We start from the raw sequence: 25,362 nt of genomic DNA, 5'->3' as shown, positions 1-25,362 counted from the left end.
TCCCCCAGTCCAACCGCCCCGTCATGGGCATCGTCCAGGACACCCTCACCGCCGTCCGCAAGTTCACCAAGCGCGACGTCTTCCTCGAGCGCGTCCGTTGGCGGGGCGATTCCGGGGGGTTTGGGGGGCGATTCCGGGGGGTTTGGGGGGCGATTCCGGGGGGTTTGGGGGGCGATTCCGGGGGTTTTGGGGGCGTTAGAGGGGTTTGGGGCGCGATTCTGGGGGTTTTGGGGGCATTAGAGGGGTTTTGGGGGCGTTAGAGGGGTTTGGGGGGCAATTCCGGGGGTTTGGGGGCAATTTCGGGGGGTTTGGGGGGCGATTCTGGGGGTTTGGGGGACGTTAGAGGGGTTTGGGGGGCGATTCCGGGGGGTTTGGGGGCGTATGAGGGGTTTTGGGGGTAATTTCGGGGGTTTTGGGGGGCGATTCCGGGGGTTTGGGGGCAATTTCGGGGGGTTTGGGGGGCGATTCTGGGGGTTTGGGGGGCGTATGAGGGGTTTTTGGGGGCAATTTCGGGGGGTTTGGGGGGCGATTCCGGGGGTTTGGGGGGCGATTCCGGGGGGATTGGGGGGCGATTCCGGGGGTTTTGGGGGCGTATGAGGGGTTTTGGGGGCAATTCCGGGGGTTTTGGGGGCATTAGAGGGGTTTTGGAGGCGATTCCGGGGGTTTTGGGGGCATTAGAGGGGTTTGGGGGGCGATTTCGGGGGGTTTGGGGCAATTCTGGGGGGCTTTGGGGGCGATTCCGGGGGTTTGGGGGGCGATTCCGGGGGTTTGGGGGGCGATTCCGAGGGTTTGGGGGGCGATTCCGGGGGGTTTGGGGGGCGATTCCGGGGGTTTTGGGGGCGATTTCGGGGGGTTTGGGGGGCGATTTCGGGGGGTTTGGGGGGCGATTCTGGGGGGCTTTGGGGGCGTTAGAGGGGTTTGGGGGTTGATTGTGGGGATTTTGGGGGTTTAGAGGGGTTTGGGGGGCGATTCCGGAGGTTTTGGGGGCGTATGAGGGGGTTGGGGGCAATTCTGGGGGGCTTTGGGGGCGATTCCGGGGGTTTTGGGGGCATTAGAGAGTTTTGGGGGCGTTAGAGGGGTTTCGGGGGCGATTCCGGTGGTTTTGGGGGCATATGAGGGGTTTTGGGGGCGATTGCGGGGGGTTGGGGGCGATTTCGGGGGGTTTGGGGGGCAATTCCGGGGGTTTTGGGGGCATTAGAGGGGTTTGGGGGGCGATTCTGGGGGTTTTGGGGGCGTTAGAGGGGTTTGGGGGGCGATTCTGGGGGTTTTGGGGGTGATGCTGGGGGTTTTGGGGGCATTAGAGGCGTTCAGGGGGCGATTCTAGGCGTTCGGGGGGCGATTCTAGGCGTTCGGGGGGCGATTCCGGGGGTTTTGGGGGTGTTAGAGGGGTTTGGGGGGTGATTCCGGGGGTTTTGGGGGCGTATGAGGGGTTCGGGGGGTGATTCTAGGCGTGCGGGGGGCGATTCCGGGGGTTTTGGGGCGATTCTAGGGGTTTGGGGGGCGATTCTGGGGGTTTTGGGGGCATTAGAGGGGTTTGGGGGTTGATTGTGGGGATTTTGGGAGCGTTAGAGGGGTTTGGGGGGTGATTCAGGGGGGTTTGGGGGGGCGATTGTGGGGATTTTGGGGGTGTTAGAGGGGTTTGGGGGCAATTCCGGGGGGTTTGGGGGCGATTGTGGGGATTTGGGGAGCATTAGAGGGGCTTGGGGGGCGATTCCGGGGGTTCAGGGGGCATTTCCGGGGGGTTTGGGGGTGTTAGAGGGGTTTGGGGGCAATTCCGGGGGGTTTGGGGGCGATTGTGGGGATTTGGGGAGCGTTAGAGGGATTTGGGGGGCGATTCCGGGGGTTTAGGGAGTGATTCTGGGGAGTTTGGGGTTGATTGTGGGGATTTTGGGGGCGATTCTAGGGGTTTGGGGTGATTCCGGGGGGTTTGGGGGTGATTCTGGGGGTTTTGGGGGTGATTCCGGGGGGTTTGGGGGTGATTTTGGGGGTTTTGAGGACGTTAGAGGGGTTTGGGAGTCGATTCCGGGGGGTTTGGGGGCGATTCCGGGGGGTTTGGGGTGTTCTTGGGGTGTGAGGTGGGATTTTGGGGTGTGAGGTGGGATTTTGGGGTGTTCTTGGGGGGTGAGGTGGGATTGTGGGGGGTGAGGTGGGATTTTGAGGGGTGAGGTGGGATTTTGGGGTGTTCTTGGGGGGTGAGGTGGGATTTTGGGAGGTGAGGTGGGATTGTGGGGGGTGAGGTGAGATTTTGAGGGGTGAGGTGGGATTTTGGGGTGTTCTTGGGGGGTGAGGTGACATTGTGGGATTTTGGGGGGTGAGGTGGGATTTTGGGGGGTGAGATGGGATTGTGGGATTTTGGGGTGTGACGTGGGATTTTGGGATGTTCTTGGGGGGGGGGGGGGCGGGGTCATGTGGGATTTGGGGTGCCCTCAAGCTGTCACGTGGCGCTTGGGCCATCCCTGTCCAGCAGGAGACCCCCAAGGAGATGGGTTTTTTTTGGGGGGGGGGGTACCTTTGCCCCGAGCGCCTTTTTTTTTTGGGGGGGGGTACTGACGGAGGGGGGGGCTGTCCCCGCCCGGCAGGGGGAGGTGATGAACCTCCTGATGTTCCTCTCGACGTGGGACGGGAAGGTGCCCCAACCCGCCATCCTGAAGCCCCGCCCCCTCTGGACCGGGAAGCAAATCTTCTCCCTCATCATTCCCGGGCACATCAACTGCATCCGCACCCACAGCACCCACCCGGACGACGAGGACAGCGGGCCCTACAAGCACATCTCCCCGGGGGACACCAAGGTGGGGGTGTTGGGGGGGGTCCTGGGGGCGTCTGGGGGGGTTTTGGGGACGTCTGGGGGGGTTTTGGGGACGTCTGGGGGGGTTTTGGGGACGTCTGAGAAGGTTCTATGGACATTGGAGGGGTCCTGGGGGCGTCTGGGGGGGTCCTGGGGGCGTCTGGGGGGGTCCTGGGGCGTCTGGGGGGGTCCTGGGGGTGTCTGGGAGGGGTTTGGGGGCGTCTGAGGGGGTCCTGGGGGCGTCTGAGGGGGTCCTGGGGGCGTCGGGGGGGGTCCTGGGGGCGTCTGGGGGGGTCCTGGGGACGTCTGGAGGGGTTTGGGGGACGTCTGGGGGGGTTTTGGGGGCGTCTGAGGGGGGTTTGGGGGCGTCTGGGGGGGTTTTGGGGACGTCTGGGGGGGGTTTGGGGGCGTCTGGGGGGGTTTTGGGGACGTTTGAGAGGGTCCTGGGGGTGTCGGGGGGGGTCCTGGGGGCGTCGGGGGGGGTCCTGGGGGCGTCGGGGGGGGTCCTGGGGGCGTCTGGGGGGGTTTTGAGGATGTCTGAGGGGGGTTTGGGGGCGTCTGGGGGGGTTTTGGGGACATCTGGGGGGGGGTTGGGGGCGTCTGGGGGGGGTTTGGGGGCGTCTGGGGGGGTTTTGGGGGCGTCTGGGGGGGGTTTGGGGGCGTCTGGGGCGGTTTTGGGGACGTTTGAGAGGGTTTTGGGGACGTCTGGGGGGGTTTGGGGGCGTCTGGGGGGGGGTTGGGGGCGTCTGGGGGGTTTTGGGGACGTTTGAGAGGGTCCTGGGGGCGTCGGGGGGGGTCCTGGGGCGTCGGGGGGGGTTTTGGGGGCGTCTGGGGGGGGTTTTGGGGGCGTCTGGGGGGTTTTGGGGGTGTCTGGGGGGGTTTTGGGGGCGTCTGGGGGGGGTTTGGGGACATCTGGGGGGGTTTTGGGGACGTCTGGGGGGGTTTTGGGGACGTCTGGGGGGGTTTTGGGGACGTCTGAGAAGGTTCTATGGACATTGGAGGGGTCCTGGGGGCATCAGGGGGGGTCCTGGGGGCGTCAGGGGGGGTCCTGGGGGCGTCAGGGGGGGTTTTGGGGGCGTCTGAGGGGGTTTTGGGGGCGTCTGAGGGGGTTTTGGGGGCGTCTGAGGGGGGTTTGGGGGCGTCTGGGGGGGTTTTGGGGATGTTTGAGAGGGTTCTAGGGACATTGGGGGGGTCTTGGGGGCATCTGGGGGGGTCCTGGGGGCGTCTGGGGGGGTCCTGGGGGCATCGGGGGGGGTTTTGGGGGCGTCTGGGAGGGGTTTGGGGGCGTCTGGGGGGGTTTTGGGGACGTCTGAGAAGGTTCTATGGACATTGGAGGGGTCCTGGGGGCGTCTGGGGGGGTCCTGGGGGCGTCTGGGGGGGTCCTGGGGGTGTCTGGGAGGGGTTTGGGGGCGTCTGAGGGGGTCCTGGGGGCGTCTGGGGGGGTCCTGGGGGCGTCTGGGGGGGTCCTGGGGGCGTCTGGGGGGGTCCTGGGGACGTCTGGAGGGGTCCGGGGGACGTCTGGGGGGGTTTTGGGGGCGTCTGAGGGGGGTTTGGGGGCGTCTGGGGGGGTCCTGGGGACGTCTGGGGGGGGTTTTGGGGACGTCTGGGGGGGTCCTGGGGGTGTCTGGGGGGGTTTTGGGGATGTTTGAGAGGCTTCTAGGGACATTGGAGGGGTCCTGGGGGGCGTCTGGGGGGGTCCTGGGGGCGTCTGGGGGGGTCCTGGGGGCGTCTGGGGGGGTTTTGGGGGCGTCTGGGGGGGTTTTGGGGGCGTCTGGGGGGGTTTTGGGGCGTCTGGGGGGGTTCTGAGGACGTTTGAGAGGGTTCTAGGGACATTGGAGGGGTCCTGGGGGGCGTCTGGGGGGGTTTTGGGGGCGTCTGGGGGGGGTCGGGGGTGCCTGGGGGGGTCCTGGGGACGTCTGAGAGGGTTTTGGTGGGACTTATGGGGGGTCTGGGGGGGCTTGGTGGGACATAAGGATGGTCTAGGGGGGCTTGGGGGTGGTCTGGGGGGGTTTGGTGGGACATGAGGGGGGTCTGGGGGGGCTTGGTGGGACATGAGGGTGATCTAGGGGGGCTTGGGACATAAGGATGGTCTGGGGGGGCTTGGTGGGACATGAGGATGGTCTGGGGGGCTTGGTGGGACAGGGAGGGTCTGGGGGGGTTTGGTGGGACATAGGGAAGATCTGGGGGGGGCTTGGTGGGACAGGGAGGGTCTGGGGGGGCTTGGTGGGACATGAGGGGGGTCTTGGGGGCTTGGTGGGACATAGGGAAGATCTGGGGGGGGCTTGGTGGGACATGAGGGTGGTCTGAGGGAGTTTGGTGGGACGAGTGGTCTTGAGGGGCTTGGTGGGACTTGAGGGGGGTCTGGGGGGGCTTGGGGGTGCTCTAGGTTGGCTTGGTGGGACATGAGGATGGTCTGGGGGGGCTTGGTGGGACAGGGAGGGTCTTGGGGGGGCTTGGTGGGACATGAGGGTGATCTGGGGGGGCTTGGTGGGACATGAGGGTGGTCTGGGGGGGCTTGGTGGGACATGAGGGTGGTCGGGGGGGGCTTGGTGGGACAGGGATGGTCTTGGGGGGCTTGGTGGGACATAAGGATGGTCTAGGGGGGCTTGGGGGTGGTCTAGGTTGGCTTGGTGGGACATGAGGGTGGTCGGGGGGGGCTTGGTGGGACATAGAGAAGATCTGGGGGGGCTTGGTGGGACAGGGATGGTCTGGGGGGCTTGGTGGGACTTGAGGGGGGTCTTGGGGGGCTTGGTGGGACATGAGGGTGATCTGGGGGGGCTTGGTGGGACAGGGATGGTCTTGGGGGGCTTGGTGGGACATAGGGAAGATCTGGAGGGGGGTGTCCCAGATCAGGTGGACCCTTGAGGTGGGCAGAGGGGCGGGGGGGGGGGGTGGTTTCCAGAGGACCCTCGGGGTGGTTGGAAAGACCTTGGGGTGGGTGAGGCCTACCTTGTGTCCTCCAGGAGGCCTTGGGTGGAGCGCGGCCGGGGGGGGTGTCGTCTCCAGAGGTTTTTGGGTGGTCCTGACCCATCCCCCCACCCCCCTCTGGACGTAGGTGGTGGTGGAGAACGGGGAGCTCATCATGGGCATCCTCTGCAAGAAGTCCCTGGGCACCTCGGCCGGTTCCTTGGTCCACATCTCCTACCTGGAGATGGGCCACGACACCACCCGCCTCTTCTACAGCAACATCCAGACGGTCATCAACAACTGGCTCCTCATCGAGGGTCAGCGAGGAACCGGGGGGGGGGGGCTCGGGGACCCCTCTTGGTGGCCCAAAATGGGGGTTTGGGTGGCTGGGGGTCTTCTCCAGCTCTCCTTGGTGGGCCAAAGTGGGGGTTTGGGTGGCTGGGGATCTTCTCAGATCCCTCTTGGTGGCCCAAAATGGAGGTCTGGGTGGCTGGGGATCTTCTCCAGCTCTTCGTGGTGGCCCAAAATGGAGGTCTGGGTGGCTGGGGATCTTCTCCAGCTCTTCTTGGTGGCCCAAAGTGGGGGTCTGGGTGGCTGGGGGTCTTCTCCAGCTCTTCGTGGTGGGCCAAAGTGGGGGTCTGGGTGGCTGGGGGTCTTCTCCAGCTCTCCTTGGTGGGCCAAAGTGGGGGTTTGGGTGGCTGGGGGTCTTCTCCAACTCTTCTTGGTGGCCCAAAATGGGGGTCTGGGTGGCTGGGGGTCTTCTCCAACTCTTCTTGGTGGGCCAAAGTGGGGGTTTGGGTGGCTGGGGATCTTCTCAGACCCTTCTTGGTGGCCCAAAGTGGGGGTCTGGGTGGCTGGGGGTCTTCTCCAGCTCTCCTTGGTGGGCCAAAGTGGGGGTTTGGGTGGCTGGGGATCTTCTCCAGCTCTTCTTGGTGGCCCAAAATGGGGGTCTGGGTGGCTGGGGGTCTTCTCCAGCTCTTCTTGGTGGCCCAAAGTGGGGGTCTGGGTGGCTGGGGATCTTCTCAGACCCTTCTTGGTGGCCCAAAGTGGGGGTCTGGGTGGCTGGGGATCTTCTCCAGCTCTCCTTGGTGGGCCAAAATGGAGGTCTGGGTGGCTGGGGATCTTCTCCAGCTCTTCGTGGTGGCCTATTGTGGGGGTTTGGGTGGCTGGGGATCTTCTCAGATCCCTCTTGGTGGCCCAAAGTGGGGGTCTGGGTGGCTGGGGATCTTCTCCAACTCTTCTTGGTGGCCCAAAGTGGGGGTTTGGGTGGCTGGGGATCTTCTCAGACCCTTCTTGGTGGCCCAAAGTGGGGGTCTGGGTGGCTGGGGATCTTCTCCAGCTCTCCTTGGTGGGCCAAAATGGAGGTCTGGGTGGCTGGGGATCTTCTCCAGCTCTTCGTGGTGGCCTATTGTGGGGGTTTGGGTATCTGGGGATCTTCTCAGATCCCTCTTGGTGGCCCAAAATGGGGGTCTGGGTGGCTGGGGATCTTCTCCAACTCTTCTTGGTGGCCCAAAGTGGGGGTTTGGGTGGCTGGGGATCTTCTCCAACCCTTCTTGGTGGCCCAGAATGGGGGTCTGGGCATCTGGGGATCTTCTCAGACCCTTCTTGGTGGCCCAAAGTGGGGGTCTGGGTGGCTGGGGATCTTCTCAGACCCCTCTTGGTGGCCCAAAATGGAGGTCTGGGTGGCTGGGGATCTTCTCAGATCCTTCTTGGTGGCCCAAAGTGGGGGTCTGGGTGGCTGGGGATCTTCTCAGACCCTTCTTGGTGGCCCAAAGTGGGGGTCTGGGTGGATGGGGGTCTTCTCCAGCTCTTCGTGGTGGCCCAAAGTGGGGGTCTGGGTGGCTGGGGATTTTCTCAGACCCTTCTTGGTGGCCCAAAGTGGGGGTCTGGGTGGCTGGGGATCTTCTCCAGCTCTCCTTGGTGGGCCAAAATGGAGGTCTGGGTGGCTGGGGATCTTCTCCAGCTCTTCGTGGTGGCCTATTGTGGGGGTCTGGGCATCTGGGGATCTTCTCCAGCTCTTCTTGGTGGCCCAAAGTGGGGGTTTGGGTGGCTGGGGATCTTCTCAGACCCTTCTTGGTGGCCCAAAGTGGGGGTCTGGGTGGATGGGGGTCTTCTCCAGCTCTTCGTGGTGGCCCAAAGTGGGGGTCTGGGTGGATGGGGATCTTCTCAGACCCTTCTTGGTGGCCCAAAGTGGGGGTCTGGGTGGTTGGGGATCTTCTCAGACCCCTCTTGGTGGCCCATTGTGGGGGTCTGGGCATCTTGAGACCTTCTCCAACTCTTTTGGTGGCCCAAAATGGGAGTCTGGGCATCTGGGAACCTTCTTGGACCCCTCTTGGTGGCCCAAAATGAGGGTGTGGGCATCTGAGGACCTTCTCCAACCCCCTCTTTGTGGGGCAGAGTGTGTCCATGGGAGTTCTTGGACCCTGTTTTTTGGGACACCAGGGACCCAAGTGTCTTGGGGGGGGGAACCCTTGGCCCCCCCCCCCTCTTTTTTTGGGGTGTGGGGGCCTCTTGAACCCCCTTTTTGGGCACTGGGAGGACCTTTGTGGTCCACGGGGATGTCCTCAGACCCTCTACGTCGGTGCTCCGGTATCTCCCCCGGGGTCAGGAGAACATGGCAGAGAGTTGGTTTTTGGGGGGGGGGGGAAGGGAAGGACCCCCCCCTGGAGGGGAGGGGGGGGTCACCCTGGGGTGGGGAGCACCCCCATGATCCCCCCCTCCCCCCCCCCCCCAGGCCACACCATCGGGATCGGGGACTCCATCGCCGACGCGAAGACCTACCAGGACATCCAGAACACCATCAAGAAGGCCAAGCAAGACGTCATCGAGGTTGGGGGGTGGCTTTTTTTGGGGGGGACCCCCCCTGGGATTTTAGGGGGGGACACACATACCCTGAGGGGTGCTGTGAGATCCCCTGGTTGGGATTTTGGGGGTGGGGGGAAACTGAGGAACCCACCGTGGTGGTGGATCTAGGGGGGGGTTCACAGCGCTTGGAGGTCTCCATGGGTGACCCCTTGGGGGGGGGGGGGGGGGGGGGCGCAGCGAGTTTGGGGGGGGCGAGGGGTCCTCAAGGGGGTTTTGGGGGGGGCTTCATGAAGTTTTGGGTACCCCCCCCCGTGTCTCGAGAGGGTTTTGGGGTGCCCCGGAGAGGGTGGGGGGTGGGGGCCGGGGGTTGCTTCAAGGTTCTCCTCAAGTTTGGGGGCGAGGCTTCAAGGATCCTGGGACGTTTTGGGGGGATCTCGGGGGGTTTTTGGGGGTGTCCTAAATTTCCCCAGGACATTTTGGGGTGCTCCTTGGGGTTTTGGAGGACCACCGGGGATCCCAGGACATTTTGGGGTGCTCCCAGGGGTTTTGGGGGTGTCCTAAATTTCCCCAGGACATTTTGGGGTGCTCCTTGGGGTTTTGGAGGACCACCGGGGATCCCAGGACATTTTGGGGTGCTCCCAGGGGTTTTTGGGGTGTCCTAAATTCCCCCAGACATTTTGGGGTGCTCCCTGGGGTTTTGGAGCACCAGCAGGGATGCCAGGACATTTTGGGGTGCTCCTTGGGGTTTTGGGGTGTCCCAACCTTTTCTGGGACATTTTAGGGTGCTCCTTGGGGTTTTGGGGTTTCCCAACCTTCTCTGGGACATTTTGGGGTGCTCCCCAGGGTTTTGGGTCACCACCAGGGATCCCAGGACATTTTGGGGTTCTCCTTGGGGTTTTGGGGTGTCCCCACTTCCTCACGGCCATCTTGGGGTTCTCCTTGGGGTTTTGGGGTGTCCCCACTTCCCCACGGCCATCTTGGGGTGCTCCTTGGGGTTTTGGGGTGTCCCAACCTTCTCTGGGACATTTTGGGGTGCTCCCCAGGGTTTTGGGTCACCACCAGGAATCCCAGGACATTTTGGGGTGCTCCCAGGGGTTTTGGGGTGTCCCCACTTCCCCACGGCCATCTTGGGGTGCTGCTTGGGGTTTTGGGGTGTCCCAACCTTCCCTGGGACATTTTGGGGTGCTCCTTGGGGTTTTGGGGTGTCCCCACTTCCCCACGGCCATCTTGGGGTGCTCCTTGGTGTTTTGGGGTGTCCCAACCTTCTCTGGGACATTTTGGGATGCTCCCAGGGGTTTTGGGGTGTCCCCACTTCCCCACGGCCATCTTGGGGTGCTCCTTGGGGTTTTGGGGCGTCCCAACCTTCTCTGGGACATTTTGGGGTGCTCTCTGGGTCTTCACACCCTCCCCAACAACACCAGGAAGGTTTTGGGGCCCTCCCCGCCCTCCTTCCATTCCCCCTTGGGACCTTCTCCTGGTGGGTCTCCATCGCTCCTACCCCGAGACATCGTGGGGGGGGGTGGGGGGGCACTCCTGGGGTTTTGGGGTGCCCCAGTGACCCCCTCCCCCCCCCCCCCCCCCTGTGATGGGGTGACAGGTCATCGAGAAGGCCCACAACAACGAGCTGGAGCCCACCCCGGGCAACACGCTGCGGCAGACCTTCGAGAACCAGGTCAACCGCATCCTCAACGACGCCCGCGACAAGACGGGCTCCTCCGCCCAGAAGTCCCTCTCCGAGTACAACAACTTCAAGTCCATGGTGGTCTCGGGCGCCAAAGGCTCCAAAATCAACATCTCCCAGGTCTGGGGGGGGGCTCTACGGGGTCTTGGGGGGCCCCTCTGGGGTCTCAGGGAGGTGCCTGGAGGATCTCAGGGGGGTTTGGGAGGATTCTTGTTGGGTTTTGTAGAGCTCTGTAGGGTCCTCTTGGGGGTTTGAGGTATTGAGGGGCAGCAGGAGCTCCAAAATGACCATCTCCAGGTCTTGGGGGGGCTCTACGGGGTCTTGGGGGGCCCCTCTGGGGTCTCAGGGAGGTGCCTGGAGGATCTCAGGGGGGTTGGGGAAGGTTCTTGTTGGGTTTTGTAGGCTTTTGTTGGGTTCTTTTGGGGGTTTGGAGTAGTGATGGGCACCAGGAGCTCCAAAATGACCATCTCTGGGTCTTTGGGGTGCTCTACGGGGTCTTGGGGGGGTCCTCTGGGGTCTCAGGGAGGTGCCTGGAGGATCTCAGGGGGGTTTGGGAGGATTCTTGTTGGGTTTTGTAGAGCTCTGTGGGGTTCTCTAGGGGGTTTGAGGTGGTGATGGGCACCCAGAGCTCCAAAATGACCATCTCCAGGTCTGGGGGGGGCTCTACGGGGTCTTGGAGGGCCCCTCTGGGGTCTCAGGGAGGTGCCTGGAGGATCTCAGGGGGGTTGGGGAAGGTTCCTGTTGGGTTTTGTAGGCTTTTGTTGGGTTCTTTTGGGGGTTTGAGGTGGTGATGAGCACCCAGAGCTACAAAATGACCATCTCTAGGTCTTTGGGGGGCTCTGAGGGGTCTTGGGGGGGTCCTCTGGGGTCTCAGGGAGGTGCCTGGAGGATCTCAGAGGCGTTTGGAAGGGTTCCTGTTGGGTTTTGTAGAGCTCTGTGGGGTTCTCTAGGGGGTTTGAGGTGGTGATGGGCACCAGGAGCTCCAAAATGACCATCTCCAGGTCTTGGGGGGGCTCTACGGGGTCTTGGGGGGCCCCTCTGGGGTCTCAGGGGGGTGTCTGGAGGATCTCAGGGGGGTTTGGGAAGGTTCCTGTTGGGTTTTGTAGGCTTTTGTTGGGTTCTTTTGGGGGTTTGGAGTAGTGATGGGCACCAGGAGCTCCAAAATGACCATCTCTAGGTCTTGGGGGGTCCCTGTGGGGTCCAGGAAGACCCCAGGGGTCACCACGATGGTCCATGGTGCTGTTGACCTCTAAGAGGACCATCTCCCACCTACCTTGGGGATCCCTCCAGGCCCCTGGAAGGTTCCTGGTGGGGATCAGGGATCTTCCTGTGGGATCTGGGTGGACCAAGTGGAGGGTTGTGGGGTCCAGGATGACCCCAGGGGTCACCACGATGGTCCATGGTGCCGTTGACCTCCACGAGGAACATCTCCCACCTACCTTGGAGATCCCTCCAGGCCCCTGGAAGGTTCCTGGTGGGGATCAGGGATCTTCCTGTGGGATCTGGGTGGATCAAGTGGATGGTTGTGGGGTCCAGGGAGACCCCAGGGGTCACCACGATGGTCCACGGTGCCGTTGATCTCCAAGAGGACCATCTCCCACCTACCTTGGGGATCCCTCCAGGCCCCTGGGAGGTTCCTGGTGGGGATCAGGGATCTTCCTGTGGGATCTGGGTGGACCAAGTGGATGGTTGTGGGGTCCAGGGAGACCCCAGGGGTCACCACGATGGTCCATGGTGCCGTTGATCTCCAAGAGGACCATCTCCCACCTACCTTGGAGATCCCTCCAGGCCCCTGGGAGGTTCCTGGTGGGGATCAGGGATCTTCCTGTGGGATCTGGGTGGACCAAGTGGAGGGTTGTGGGGTCTTGTGGGGTCCAGGGAGACCCCAGGGGTCACCACGATGGTCCATGGTGCCGTTGACCTCCAAGAGGACCATCTCCCACCTACCTTGGAGATCCCTCCAGGCCCCTGGAAGGTTCCTGGTGGGGATCAAGGACCTTTTTTGAGGTCTGGGGGTGCCCCCGCCGCCCCCCATCCCACCCCACCGCCTCCCTCCCGTCCCCGGCAGGTCATCGCGGTGGTGGGACAGCAGAACGTGGAAGGGAAGCGCATCCCCTTCGGCTTCAAGCACCGGACGCTGCCCCACTTCATCAAGGACGACTACGGCCCCGAGAGCCGGGGCTTCGTGGAGAACTCCTACCTGGCCGGCCTCACCCCCACCGAGTTCTTCTTCCACGCCATGGGGGGGCGCGAGGGTCTCATCGACACCGCCGTCAAGACGGCCGAGACCGGTCAGCTCCGTCCCACCCCCCACCCCCCCCCCCCCGGGGAACCCCCTCAGGGACCTCCAAACCCGCCCCAGATGCCTCCTGGGGACACCAAGTGGTCTTGAGGACCTCAGAACCCTTCTCAGGGACCCCAAAGCCTTCTCAGATGCCTCCTGAGGGCACCCAAACCCTCCCCAGATGCCTCCTGGAGACCCCCAAACCATCCTCAGATGCTTTCTGGGGACACCAAGTGGTCTTTGGGACCTCAAAAGCCTTCTCAGATGCTTCCTGAGGGCACCCAAACCCTCCCCAGATGCCTCCTGGGGATCCCCAATGCTCTTGAGGACCCCCAAACCCTCCCCAGATGCCTCCTGAGCTTCCCCAAAGCTCTTGAGGACCCCCAAACCCTCCCTAGATGCCTCCTGGGGCCACCAAGTGGTCCTCAGGACCTCAAAACCCTTCTCAGGGACATGAAAGCCTAATCAGATGCCTCCTGAGGGCACCCAAACCCTCCCCAGATGCCTCCTGGGGATCCCCAATGCTCTTCATTTCCACTGAACCCTCCCTAGATGCCTCCTGAGGTTCCCCAAAGCTCTTGAGGACCCCCAAACCCTCCCCAGATGCCTCCTGAGGTTCCCCAAAGCTCTTGAGGACCCCCAAACCCTCCCTAGATGCCTCCTGAGGTTCCCCAAAGCTCTTGAGGACCCCCAAACCCTCCCTAGATGCCTCCTGGGGCCACCAAGTGGTCCTCAGGACCTCAAAACCCTTCTCAGGCACCCCAAAGCCTTCTCAGATGCCTCCTGAGGGCACCCAAACCCTCCCCAGATGCTTCCTGGAGACCCCCAAACCCTCCTCAGATGCTTTCTGGGGACACCAAGTGGTCTTTGGGACCTCAAAACCCTTCTCAGATGCTTCCTGAGGGCACCCAAACCCTCCCCAGACGCCTTCTGAGGTTCCTCAATGCTCTTTGGGATCTCCAAACCCTCCCCAGATGCCTCCTGGGGCCACCAAGTGGTCTTCAGGACCTCAAAACCCTTCTCAGGGATCTGAAAGCCTTCTCAGATGCCTCCTGAGGGCACCCAAACCCTCCCCAGATGCCTCCTGAGGTTCCCCAAAGCTCTTGAGGACCCCCAAACCCTCCCTAGATGCCTCCTGAGGACCCCCAAACCCTCCCCAGATGCCTCCTGAGGTTCCCCAAAGCTCTTGAGGACCCCCAAACCCTCCCTAGATGCCTCCTGAGGACCCCCAAACCCTCCCCAGATGCCTCCTGAGGTTCCCCAAAGCTCTTGAGGACCCCCAAACCCTCCCAAGATTCCTCCTGAGGACCCCTAAACCCTCCCCAGATGCCTCCTGAGGTTCCCCAAAGCTCTTGAGGACCCCCAAACCCTCCCCAGATGCCTCCTGAGCTTCCCCAAAGCTCTTGAGGACCCCCAAACCCTCCCGAGATTCCTCCTGAGCTTCCCCAAAGCTCTTGAGGACCCCCAAACCCTCCCTAGATGCCTCCTGAGGTTCCCCAAAGCTCTTGAGGACCCCCAAACCCTCCCCAGATGCCTCCTGAGCTTCCCCAAAGCTCTTGAGGACCCCCAAACCCTCCCGAGATTCCTCCTGAGGACCCCTAAACCCTCCCCAGATGCCTCCTGAGCTTCCCCAAAGCTCTTGAGGACCCCCAAACCCTCCCCAGATGCCTCCTGAGGACCCCCAAACCCTCCCCAGATGCCTCCTGAGCTTCCCCAAAGCTCTTGAGGACCCCCAAACCCTCCCCAGATGCCTCCTGAGCTTCCCCAAAGCTCTTGAGGACCCCCAAACCCTCCCTAGATGCCTCCTGAGGAAATCTCCCAAAGCTCTTGAGGACCCCCAGGGCTGACACCCCCCTTGCCCCCCGCCGTGTCCCCCCCCCATCGCAGGGTACATCCAGCGGCGGCTGATCAAGTCGATGGAGTCGGTGATGGTGAAGTACGACGCGACGGTGCGGAACTCCATCAACCAGGTGGTGCAGCTCCGCTACGGCGAGGACGGGCTGGCGGGCGAGAGCGTCGAGTTCCAGAACTTGGCCACCCTCAAACCCTCCAACAAGGCCTTCGAGAAGAAGTGAGGGACCTTCTGCTTGGGGGGACGGGAGGGTTTGGGGGGGGGGGGGGGGAGCGGTTGGAGAGGTCCCAGAGCATGGGGGGAGGCCCGGGGGGACGTGTTGGCGGGTCTCCTGTCCTAGAGCTTCGGCCCGTCTTGGGGGTCTCCCAAGATCTTCTGGCCCAAATTGGGGCTCCAGGTTGGTGTCCCCAAGATGATCCTTCTCAAATTGGAGCTCGTTTTGGGGTCTCCATGATGTTCCTCCCCAAATTTGGGCTCCTTTTGGGGTCTCCAAGCTGCTGCTCCTCAAATTTGAGCTCATTTTGGGGTCTCCAAGCTGCTCCTTTCCAAATTTGAGCTCATTTTGGGGTCTCCAAGATGTTCCTCCCCAAATTTGAGCTCATTTTGGGGTCTCCAAGATGTTCCTCCCCAAATTTGAGCTCATTTTGGGGTCTCCATGATGTTCCTCTCCAAATTTGAGCTCCTTTTGGGGTCTCCAAGCTACTTCTCCCCAAATTTGAGCTCATTTTGGGGTGTCCAAGATGTTCCTCCTCAAATTTGAGCTCATTTTCGGGTCTCCAAGATGTTCCTCCCCAAATTTGGTCTCCTTTTGGGGTCCCCAAGCTGTTCTTTCCCAAATTTGGGCTCCTTTTGGGGTCCTCAAGCTGCTCCTCCCCAAATTTGGTCTCCTTTTGGGGTCTCCAAGCTGCTCCTCTCCAAATTTGAGCTGATTTTGGGCTCTCTAAGCTGTTCCTCCCCAAATTTGAGCTCATTTTGGGGTCCCCATGCTGTTCTTCCCCAAATTTGAGCTCATTTTGGGGTCCCCATGCTGTTCTTCCCCAAATTTGAGCTCATTTTGGGGTCTCCAAGCTCCTCCTCCCCAAATTTGAGCTTATTTTGGGGTCTCCAAGCTGCTGCTCCCCAAATTTGAGCTCCTTTTGAGGTCTCCATGATGTTCCTCCCCAAATTTGAGCTCCTTTTGGGGTCTCCAAGCTGCTCCTCCCCAAATTTGGTCTCATTTTGGGGTCCCCAAGCTGTTCTTTCCCAAATTTGAGCTCCTTTTGGGGTCCTCAAGCTGCTCCTCCCCGAATTTGAGCTCATTTTGGGATCCCCATGCTGTTCTTCCCCAAATTTGAGCTCATTTTGGGGTCTCCAAGCTGCTCCTCCCCAAATTTGAGCTTATTTTGGGGCCTCCAAGCTGCTCCTCCCCAAATTTGAGCTCCTTTTGGGGTCCCCAAGCTGCTCCTCCCCAAATTTGGTCTCCTTTTGGGGTCCCCAAGCTGTTCTTTCCCAAATTTGGGCTCCTTTTGGGGTCCTCAAGCTGCTCCTCCCCAAATTTGGTCTCCTTTTGGGGTCTCCAAGCTGCTCCTCTCCAAATTTGAGCTGATTTTGGGCTCTCTAAGCTGTTCCTCCCCAAATTTGAGCTCATTTTGGGGTCCCCATGCTGTTCTTCCCCAAATTTGAGCTCATTTTGGGGTCTCCAAGCTGCTGTTCTTCAAATTTGAGCTCATTTGGGGGTCTCCCAAGATGTTCCTCCCCAAATTTGGTCTCCTTTTGGGGTCCCCAAGCTGTTCTTCCCCAAATTTGAGCTCATTTTGGGGTCTCCAAGCTGCTCTTCTTCAAATTTGGTCTCCTTTTGGCGTCTCCAACTGTTCCTCTCCAACTTTGCGCTCCTTTTGGGGTCCCCAAGCTGCTCCTCATCCAAGTGGGGCCCCCCCCCGACGCCCCCAACCCTCCCCCCGCGTCCCCCCCAGGTTCAAGTTCGACTACACCAACGAGCGGGCGCTGCGGCGGACGCTGCAGGAGGAGCTGGTCAAGGACATCCTCTCCAACGCCCACATCCAGAACGAGCTCGAGCGCGAGTTCGAGAAGATGCGGGAGGACCGCGAGGTCCTCAGGGTCATCTTCCCCACCGGCGACAGCAAGGTGACCCCCAAAAGCCACCCCCGCCCCCCAAAAGCCACCCAGACCCCCCCAAAAAGCCGCCCAGGTCCAGCAAAAGCTACCCAGACCCCCCAAAAAGCCACCCAGGTCCAGCAAAAGCTACCCAGACCCCCCAAAAAGCCACCCAGACACCCTAAAAAGCCCCCCAGGTCCACCAGAAGCCCCCCAGGTCCACCAGAAGCCCCCCAGGTCCAGTAAAAGCCACCCAGACCCCCCAGAAGCCACCCACACCCCCTAAAAAGTCACCCAGGTCCACCAGAAGCCCCCCAGGTCCAGCAAAAGCCACCCAGACCCCCCAGAAAGCCACCCAGACCCCCCAAAAAGCCACCCAGCTCCACCAGAAGCCCCCCAGGTCCAGCAAAAGCCACCCAGACCCCCCAGAAAGCCACCCACCCCCCCAAAAAAGCCCCCCAGGTCCACCAAAAGCCACTCAGATCCCCCCCAAAAGCCACCCGGACCCCCAGAAAGCCACCCCCACCCCCCCAAAAGCCACCCCCACCCCCCAAAAGCCACCCAGACCCCCCAAAAAGCCACCCAGGTCCACCAGAAGCCACCCAGACCCCCCAAAAAAGCCACCCAGACCCCCCAGAAGCCACCCAGACCCCCCAGAAGCCACCCAGACCCCCTAAAAAGCCACCCAGGTCCACCAGAAGCCACCCAGGTCCAGCAAAAGCCACTCAGATCTCCCCCAAAAGCCACCTGGACCCCCAGAAAGCCACCCCCACCCCCCCAAAAGCCACCCAGACCCCCCAAAAAGCCACCCAGGTCCACCAAAAGCCACCCAGACCCCCCAAAAAGCCCCCCAGGTCCAGCAAAAGCTACCCAGACCCCCCAAAAAGCCACCCAGACCCCCCAGAAAGCCACCCACCCCCCCAAAAAAGCCCCCCAGGTCCACCAGAAGCCCCCCAGGTCCAGCAAAAGCCACTCAGATCCCCCCAAAAGCCACCCGGACCCCCAAAAAGCCACCCCCACCCCCCAGAAGCCACCCAGACCCCCTAAAAAGCCCCCCAGGTCCAGCAAAAGCCACCCAGACCCCCCAAAAAGCCACCCAGACCCCCCAGAAGCCACCCGGACCCCCCAAAAGCCACCCAGACCCCCCATTTTGGGGGTGCTGCCCCCCTTTTTTTTGGGTCTCATGGGACACAATGATCCCCCCTTGCTTTGGGGGTGCCCTTTTGGGGGTGCTGACCCCTGACCCCCCATTTTGGGGGGCTGCCCCTCCATTTTGGGGTGCTGACCCCCCCATTTCAGGGCACAGACCCCACCTCGTCCCCCTTTTTTCGGGCATACAGACCGCCATATCCCTATTTTTGGCTGCCAGCTCAGGCTTTTCAGGGCACAACCCCCCCCCTGTGGCCCTGATTTGGGGGTGCTGACCCCTGACCCCCCATTTTGGGGGGCTGGTCCTCCATTTTGGGGGGCTGACCCCCCCGTTTCAGGGCACAGACCCCCCCTTTCCCCCTTTTTTGGGGCATATAGACCGCAATATCCTTATTTTTGGGGATTTGCTCAGGCTTTTCAGGGCACAACCCCCCCCCTGTGGCCCTGATTTGGGGGTGCTGACCCCTGACCCCCCATTTTGGGGGACTGCCCCTCCATTTTGGGGGGCTGACCACCCCATTTCAGGGCACAGACCCCCCCTTGTCCCCCTTTTTTGGGGCATACAGACCCCAATATCCCTATTTTTGGCTGCTAGCTCAGGCTTTTCAGGGCACAAACCCACCCAGTGACCCTGATTTGGGGGTGCTGACCCCTGACCCCCCATTTTGGGGGGCTGACCCGTCCTTTTCAGGGCACAGACCCCCCTTTGTCCCCCTTTTTTGGGGCATACAGACCCCAATACCCCTATTTTTGGCTGCCAGCTCAAGCTTTTCAGGGCACAACCCCCCCCAGTGGCCCTGATTTGGGGGTGCTGACCTCTGACCCCCCATTTTGGGGGGCTGGTCCTCCATTTTGGGGGGCTGACCCCCCTTTTTCAGGGCACAGACCCCCCTTGTCCCCCTTTTTTGGGGCATACAGACCCCCATATCCCTATTTTTGGCTGCCAGCTCAGGCTTTTCAGGGCACAACCCCCCCCAGTGGCCCTGATTTGGGGGTGCTGACCCCTGACCCCCCATTTTGGGGGGCTGGTCCTCCATTTTGGGGGGCTGACACCCCCTTTTCAGGGCTCAGACCCCCCCTTTCCCCCTTTTTTGGGGCATACAGACCCCAATATCCCTATTTTTGGTTGCCAGCTCAGGCTTTTCAGGGCACAACCCCCCCCCGTGGCCCTGATTTGGGGGTGCTGACCCCTGACCCCCCATTTTGGGGGGCTGGTCCTCCATTTTGGGGGGCTGACACCCCCTTTTCAGGGCTCAGACCCCCCCTTGTCCCCCTTTTTTGGGGCATACAGACCCCAATACCCCTATTTTTGGCTGCCAGCTCAGGCTTTTCAGGGCACAACCCCCCCCAGTGGCCCTGATTTGGGGGTGCTGACCTCTGACCCCCCATTTTGGGGGACTGACCCCCCATTTTGGGGGGCTGACCCCCCTTTTTCAGGGCACAGACCCCCCCTCGTTCCCCTTTTTTGGGGCATACAGACCCCAATACCCCTATTTTTGGCTGCCAGCTCAGGCTTTTCAGGGCACAACCCCCCCCAGTGACCCTGATTTGGGGGTGCTGACCCCGACCCCCCATTTTGGGGGGCTGCCCACCCCATTTCAGGGCACAGACCCCCCCCTTGTCCCCCTTTTTTGGGGCATACAGACCCCAATACCCCTATTTTTGGGGGCTTGCTCAGGCTTTTGAGGGCACAAACCCACCCAGTGACCCTGATTTGGGGGTGCTGACCCCTGACCCCCCATTTTGGGGGGCTGCCTCTCCATTTTGGGGGGCTGACCCCCCCATTTCTGCCCCCCCCCCCCCCCTTTTTTGCCCCAGGTCGTGCTCCCCTGTAACCTCCTGCGGATGATCTGGAACGCCCAGAAGATTTTCCACATCAACTCCCGCCTCCCCTCCGACCTGCACCCCGTCAAGGTGGTGGAGGGTGAGTGGTTTTGGGGGGTCCCCCAAATTAAGGGGCTTCTTGAGCCCAGAAGGAGGGGCTGGGGGGGGGTCCCCCGAGATCCCTACGAGGCATCTGGGGACTCCTGGGACCCCTTAGAGAAGGTTTTAGGGGAGTTTGAGGATCTCAGGGACCCCCAAGAAGGGGCTTTGGGATTTGGGGACCCCCCAGGAAGGTTTTGGGGGGACTTTCAGGACCTCAGGGATCCCTAAGAAGGGGCTGGGGGATTTGGGGACCCCCCCAGGAAGGTTTTGGGGGATCTTCAGGACCTCAGGGACCCCCAAGAAGGGGCTGGGGGATTTGGGCCCCCCCCCGGGAGGTTTTGGGGGACCTTCAGGACCTCAGGGACCCCCAAAAAGGGGCTGGGGGATTTGGGGACCCCCCCCGGAAGGTTTTGGGGGACCTTCAGGACCTCAGGGACCCCCAAGAAGGGGCTGGGGGATTTGGGGACCCCCCCCCAGGAAGGTTTTGGGGGGAGTTTCAGGACCTCAGGGACCCCCAAGAAGGGGCTGGGGGATTTGGGGACCCCCCAGGAAGGTTTTGGGAGACTTTCAGGACCTCAGGGACCCCCAAAAAGGGGCTGGGGGATTTGGGGACCCCCCCCAGAAGGTTTTGGGGGACTTTCAGGATCTCAGGGACCTCCAAGAAGGGGCTGGGGGATTTGGGGACCCCCCCAGGGAGGTTTTGGGGGGAGTTTCAGGACCTTAGGGACCCCCAGGAAGGGGCTGGGGGATTTGGGGACCCCCCCAGGAAGGTTTTGGGGGACTTTCAGGACCTCAGGGACCCCCAAGAAGGGGCTGGGGGATTTGGGGACCCCCCCCGGAAGGTTTGGGGGGACTTTTGGGACCCCCACAACCTGCCTGGAAGGGGCTGGGGGACCCGCAGGACCTTCATGAAGGTTCTGGGGGGGTCTTGAGGACCACAGGGACCCCCCAAGAAGGGGCCGGGAGACTTGGAGGACCCCAGTATCTCCCAGGAAGGTGCTGGGAGGACTTTAGACCCCCAGGAGGGTGCTGTGGGGCTGGAGGACCCCCAGGAGGGTGCTGTGGGGCTGGAGGACCCCCAGGAGGGTGCTGGGAGGACTTGAGGCTCCCCAAGAAAGTGTTGGGAGGATTTTAGACCCCCAGGAGGGTGTTGTGGGTCTCAAGGACCCCCAGGAAGGTACTGGGAGGACTTTGGACCCCCAGGAAGATGTTGGGAGGACTTGAGGACCCCCAAGAAAATCCTGGGAGGATTCGAGGACCCCCCGGAGGGTGTTGTGGGGCTGGAGGACCCCCAGGAAGGTGTTGGGAGGACTCGAGGACCCCCAGGAGGGTGCTGTGGGGCTGGAGGACCCCCAAGAAGGTGCTGGGAGGACTCGAGGACCCCCAGGAGGGTGCTGTGGGGCTGGAGGACCCCCAAGAAGGTGCTGGGAGGACTCGAGGACCCCCAGGAGGGTGCTGTGGGGCTGGAGGACCCCCAGGAAGGCGTTGGGAGGACTCGAGGACCCCCAGGAGGGTGTTGTGGGGCTGGAGGACCCCCGGGAAGGTGCTGGGAGGACTTGAGGCTCCCCAAGAAAGTGTTGGGAGGATTTTAGACCCCCAGGAGGGTGTTGGGAGGACTTGAGGCTCCCCAAGAAGGTGCTGTGGGACTCGAGGACCCCCAGGAGGGTGCTGTGGGGCTGGAGGACCCCCAGGAAGGTGCTGAGAGGACTTGAGGCTCCCCAAGAAGGTGCTGGGAGGACTCGAGGACCCCCAGGAAGGCGTTGGGAGGACTCGAGGACCCCCAGGAGGGTGTTGTGGGACTCGAGGACCCCCAGGAGGGTGCTGTGGGGCTGGAGGACCCCCAAGAAGGTGCTGGGAGGACTCGAGGACCTCCAGGAGGGTGTTGTGGCCCTGGAGGACCCCCAGGAAGGTGCTGGGAGGACTTTAGACCCCCAGGAAGGCGTTGGGAGGACTCGAGGACCCCCAGGAGGGTGCTGGGAGGACTTGAAGACCCCCAGGAAGATCCTGGGAAGACTTTAGACCCCCAGGAAGGTGTTGGGAAGACTTGAGGACCCCCAGGAGGGTGTTGTGGGCCTGGAGGACCCCCAGGAATGTGCTGGGAGGACTTTAGACCCCCAAGAAAGTGTGGGGAGGATTTTAGACACCCAGGAAGGCGTTGGGAGGACTCGAGGACCCCCAGGAGGGTGTTGGGAGGACTTTAGACCCCCAAGAAAGTGTTGGGAGGACTTTAGACCCCCAGGAAGGTGCTGGGAGGACTTGAGGACCCCCAGGAGGGTGCTGTGGGGCTGGAGGACCCCCAGGAGGGTGTTGGGAGGACTTGAGGACCCCCAGGAGGGTGCTGTGGGGCTGGAGGACCCCCAGGAGGGTGTTGTGGGCCTGGAGGACCCCCAGGAAGGTGCTGGGAGGACTTTAGACCCCCAAGAAAGTGTTGGGAGGATTTTAGACCCCCAGGAGGGTGTTGGGAGGACTTTAGACCCCCAGGAAGATCCTGGGAGGACTTGAGGCTCCCCAAGAAGGTGCTGGGAGGACTTGAGGACCCCCAGGAAGGTGTTGTGGCCCTGGAGGACCCCCAGGAAGGTGTTGGGAGGAGTTTAGACCCCCAGGAAGATCCTGGGAAGACTTTAGACCCCCAGGAAGGTGTTGGGAAGACTTGAGGACCCCCAGGAGGGTGTTGTGGGCCTTGAGGACCCCCAAGAAGGTGCTGGGAGGACTTTAGACCCCCAGGAAGGCGTTGGGAGGACTTGAGGACCCCTAGGAGGGTGTTGTGGGGCTGGAGGACCCCCAAGAAGGTGCTGGGAGGACTCGAGGACCCCCAGGAGGGTGTTGTGGGGCTGGAGGACCCCCAGGAAGGTGTTGGGAGGACTTGAGGACCCCCAGGAGGGTGCTGTGGGGCTGGAGGACCCCCAGGAGGGTGTTGTGGGCCTGGAGGACCCCCAGGAAGGTGCTGGGAGGACTTTAGACCCCCAAGAAAGTGTTGGGAGGATTTTAGACCCCCAGGAGGGTGTTGGGAGGACTTTAGACCCCCAGGAAGATCCTGGGAGGACTTGAGGCTCCCCAAGAAGGTGCTGGGAGGACTTGAGGACCCCCAGGAAGGTGTTGTGGCCCTGGAGGACCCCCAGGAAGGTGTTGGGAGGAGTTTAGACCCCCAGGAAGATCCTGGGAAGACTTTAGACCCCCAGGAAGGTGTTGGGAAGACTTGAGGACCCCCAGGAGGGTGTTGTGGGCCTGGAGCACCCCCAAGAAGGTGCTGGGAGGACTTTAGGCCCCCAGGAAGGCGTTGGGAGGACTCGAGGACCCCCAGGAGGGTGCTGTGGGGCTGGAGGACCCCCAGGAAGGTGCTGGGAGGACTCGAGGACCCCCAGGAGGGTGTTGTGGGGCTGGAGGACCCCCAGGAAGGTGCTGGGAGGACTTGAGGCTCCCCAAGAAAGTGTTGGGAGGATTTTAGACCCCCAGGAGGGTGTTGTGGGTCTCAAGGACCCCCAGGAAGGTGTTGGGAGGAGTTTAGACCCCCAGGAAGATCCTGGGAAGACTTTAGACCCCCAGGAAGGTGTTGGGAAGACTTGAGGACCCCCAGGAGGGTGCTGTGGGGCTGGAGGACCCCCAGGAGGGTGCTGTGGGGCTGGAGGACCCCCCAACGCCCCCCGCGGTGCCGCCCGCAGGGGTGAAGGAGCTGAGCCGCAAGCTGGTGATCGTCAACGGGGACGACCCGCTGAGCCGGCAGGCGCAGGAGAACGCGACGCTGCTCTTCAACATCCACCTGCGCTCCACCCTCTGCAGCCGCCGCATGGTGGAGGAGTTCCGCCTCAGCGGGGAGGCCTTCGACTGGCTCCTGGGCGAGATCGAGTCCAAGTTCAACCAGGCCATCGTGAGCGGGGGGTTGGGGGGCAAGTTCGGGGGGTTGGGGGGCAAGTTCGGGGGGTTGGGGGGCAGATGTGGGGGTTTGGAGTCAGATCTTGGGGGTTTGGGGGTCAGATGTGGGGGTTTGGGGTCAGATGTGGGGGTTTGGGGTCAGATGTGGGGGTTTGGGGTCAGATGTGGGGGTTTTGGAGGGCTCTGGGGGTCAGATGTGGGGGTTTGGGGGTCAGATGTGGGGGTTTGGGGGTCAGATGTGGGGGTTTGGGGTCAGATCTTGGGGGTTTTGGAGGGCTCTGGGGGTCAGTTCTGGGAGATTAAGGTCAGATCTTGGGGTTTTGGAGGACTCTGGGGGTCACGTGGGGACTCTGGGGGTCAGATGTGGGGGTTTAGGGTCAGATCTTGGGGGTTTGGGGTCAGATGTGGGGGTTTTGGAGGGTTCTGGGGGTCAGATGTGGGGGTTTGGGGGTCAGATGTGGGGGGTCGGGGTCAGATGTGGGGGGTCGGGGTCAGATGTGGGGGGTCGGGGTCAGATGTGGGGGTTTAGGGTCAGTTCTGGGGGTTTGGGGGTCAGATGTGGGGGTTTAGGGTCAGATCTTGGGCGTTTGGGGGTCAGATGTGGGGGTTTGGGGTCGGATCTTGGGGTTTTGGAGGGCTCTGGGGGTCAGTTCTGGGGGTTTGGGGTCAGATGTGGGGGTTTAGGGTCAGATGTGGGGGTTTGGGGTCAGGTCTGGGGGTTTGGGGTCAGGCCTTGGGGGTTTTGGAGGGTTCTAGGGGTCAGTTCTGGGGGTTTGGGGGTCAGATGTGGGGGTTTGGGATCAGATCTTGGGGTTTTGGAGGGCTCTGGGGGTCAGATGTGGGGGTTTAGGGTCAGATCTTGGGGGTTTGGAGGGTTCTGGGGGTCAGATGTGGGGGTTTGGGGCTCAGATGTGGGGGTTTGGGGTCAGGCCTGGGGGTTTTGGAGGGCTCTGGGGATCAGTTCTGGAGGTTTGGGGGTCAGATGTGGGGGTTTGGGGTCAGATGTGGGGGTTTGGGAGCAGATCTTAGGGTTTTGGAGGGCTCTGGGGGTCAGATGTGGGGGTTTAGGGTCAGATCTTGGGGGTTTGGGGTCAGATGTTGGGGTTTTGGAGGGCTCTGGGGGTCAGATGTGGGGGTTTGGGGGTCAGATGTGCGGGTTTGGGGTCAGATATGGGGGTTTGGGGTCAGATGTTGGGGTTTTGGAGGGCTCTGGGGGTCAGATGTGGGGGTTTGGGGGTCAGATGTGGGGGTTTGGGGGTCAGATGTGCGGGTTTGGGGTCAGATATGGGGGTTTGAGGTCAGATGTTGGGGTTTTGGAGGGCTCTGGGGGTCAGATGTGGGGGTTTGGGGTCAGATGTGGGGGTTTGGGGTCAGATGTGGGGGGTCGGGGTCAGGCCTGGGGGGATCCCGGGCTGCCTTCGACTGGCTCCTGGGCGAGATCGAGTCCAAGTTCAACCAGGCCATCGTGAGCGGGGGGTTGGGGGGCAAGTTCGGGGGGTTGGGGGGCAAGTTCGGGGGGTTGGGGGTCAGATGTGGGGGTTTGGGGTCAGATCTTGGGGGTTTGGAGGGTTCTGGGGGTCAGTTCTGGGGGTTTGGGGGTCAGATGTGGGGGTTTGGGGTCAGATCTTGGGGTTTTGGAGGGTTCTAGGGGTCAGTTCTGGGGGTTTGGGGGTCAGATGTGGGGGTTCGGGATCAGATGTGGGGGTTTGGGGTCAGATGTGGGGGTTTGGGGTCAGATCTGGGGTAACCTTGAGTCCAGCTCCCCGATATTCTTGAAGCCACATCTCAGGGGGGTTTGGCTCTGGACCTGGGATGGTTTTGGGGTCCCCCTGACCCCCCGTGTCCCCCCCGAAAAACATTGGGGGTAAATCCAGGGGTTTAGGGCTCGATTTGGGACATTTTTGGGTGCAGATCTGGGCTAATCATGAGTCTAGATCCCCGATATTCTTGAAGCCACATCTCGGGGGGGTTTGGCTCTGGACCTGGGATGGTTTTGGGGTCCCCCTGAC

The 25,362-nt window shown here is 62.1% G+C and overlaps 1 protein-coding gene across 1 annotated transcript in view; it reads left to right on the top strand.

Annotated features, from left to right (window-relative positions):
* Positions 1-5: 5 nt before the first annotated feature.
* LOC147412476 (DNA-directed RNA polymerase II subunit RPB1-like) overlaps positions 6-25,362 on the top strand; it is a gene marked incomplete at both ends in the record, with an annotated part of 41,445 nt that continues 16,088 nt past the window's right edge. Inside the window, 10 exons of the mRNA XM_086481338.1 lie at positions 6-92; positions 2,580-2,789; positions 5,841-6,009; positions 8,427-8,521; positions 10,095-10,298; positions 12,247-12,469; positions 14,350-14,533; positions 16,267-16,438; positions 19,376-19,481; positions 23,143-23,348. Coding sequence (XP_086337464.1) covers positions 6-92; positions 2,580-2,789; positions 5,841-6,009; positions 8,427-8,521; positions 10,095-10,298; positions 12,247-12,469; positions 14,350-14,533; positions 16,267-16,438; positions 19,376-19,481; positions 23,143-23,348 — 1,656 coding nt within the window. The remainder of the gene's footprint in view (positions 93-2,579; positions 2,790-5,840; positions 6,010-8,426; positions 8,522-10,094; positions 10,299-12,246; positions 12,470-14,349; positions 14,534-16,266; positions 16,439-19,375; positions 19,482-23,142; positions 23,349-25,362) is intronic.

Source organism: Leptosomus discolor, unplaced genomic scaffold (genome assembly GCF_034619465.1).
Source record: "Leptosomus discolor isolate bLepDis1 unplaced genomic scaffold, bLepDis1.hap2 HAP2_SCAFFOLD_238, whole genome shotgun sequence".
Lineage (NCBI taxonomy): Eukaryota > Metazoa > Chordata > Aves > Leptosomiformes > Leptosomidae > Leptosomus > Leptosomus discolor.
Note: the sequence above shows the minus strand (reverse complement) of the source record. Positions and strands in the feature narration are given on the sequence as shown.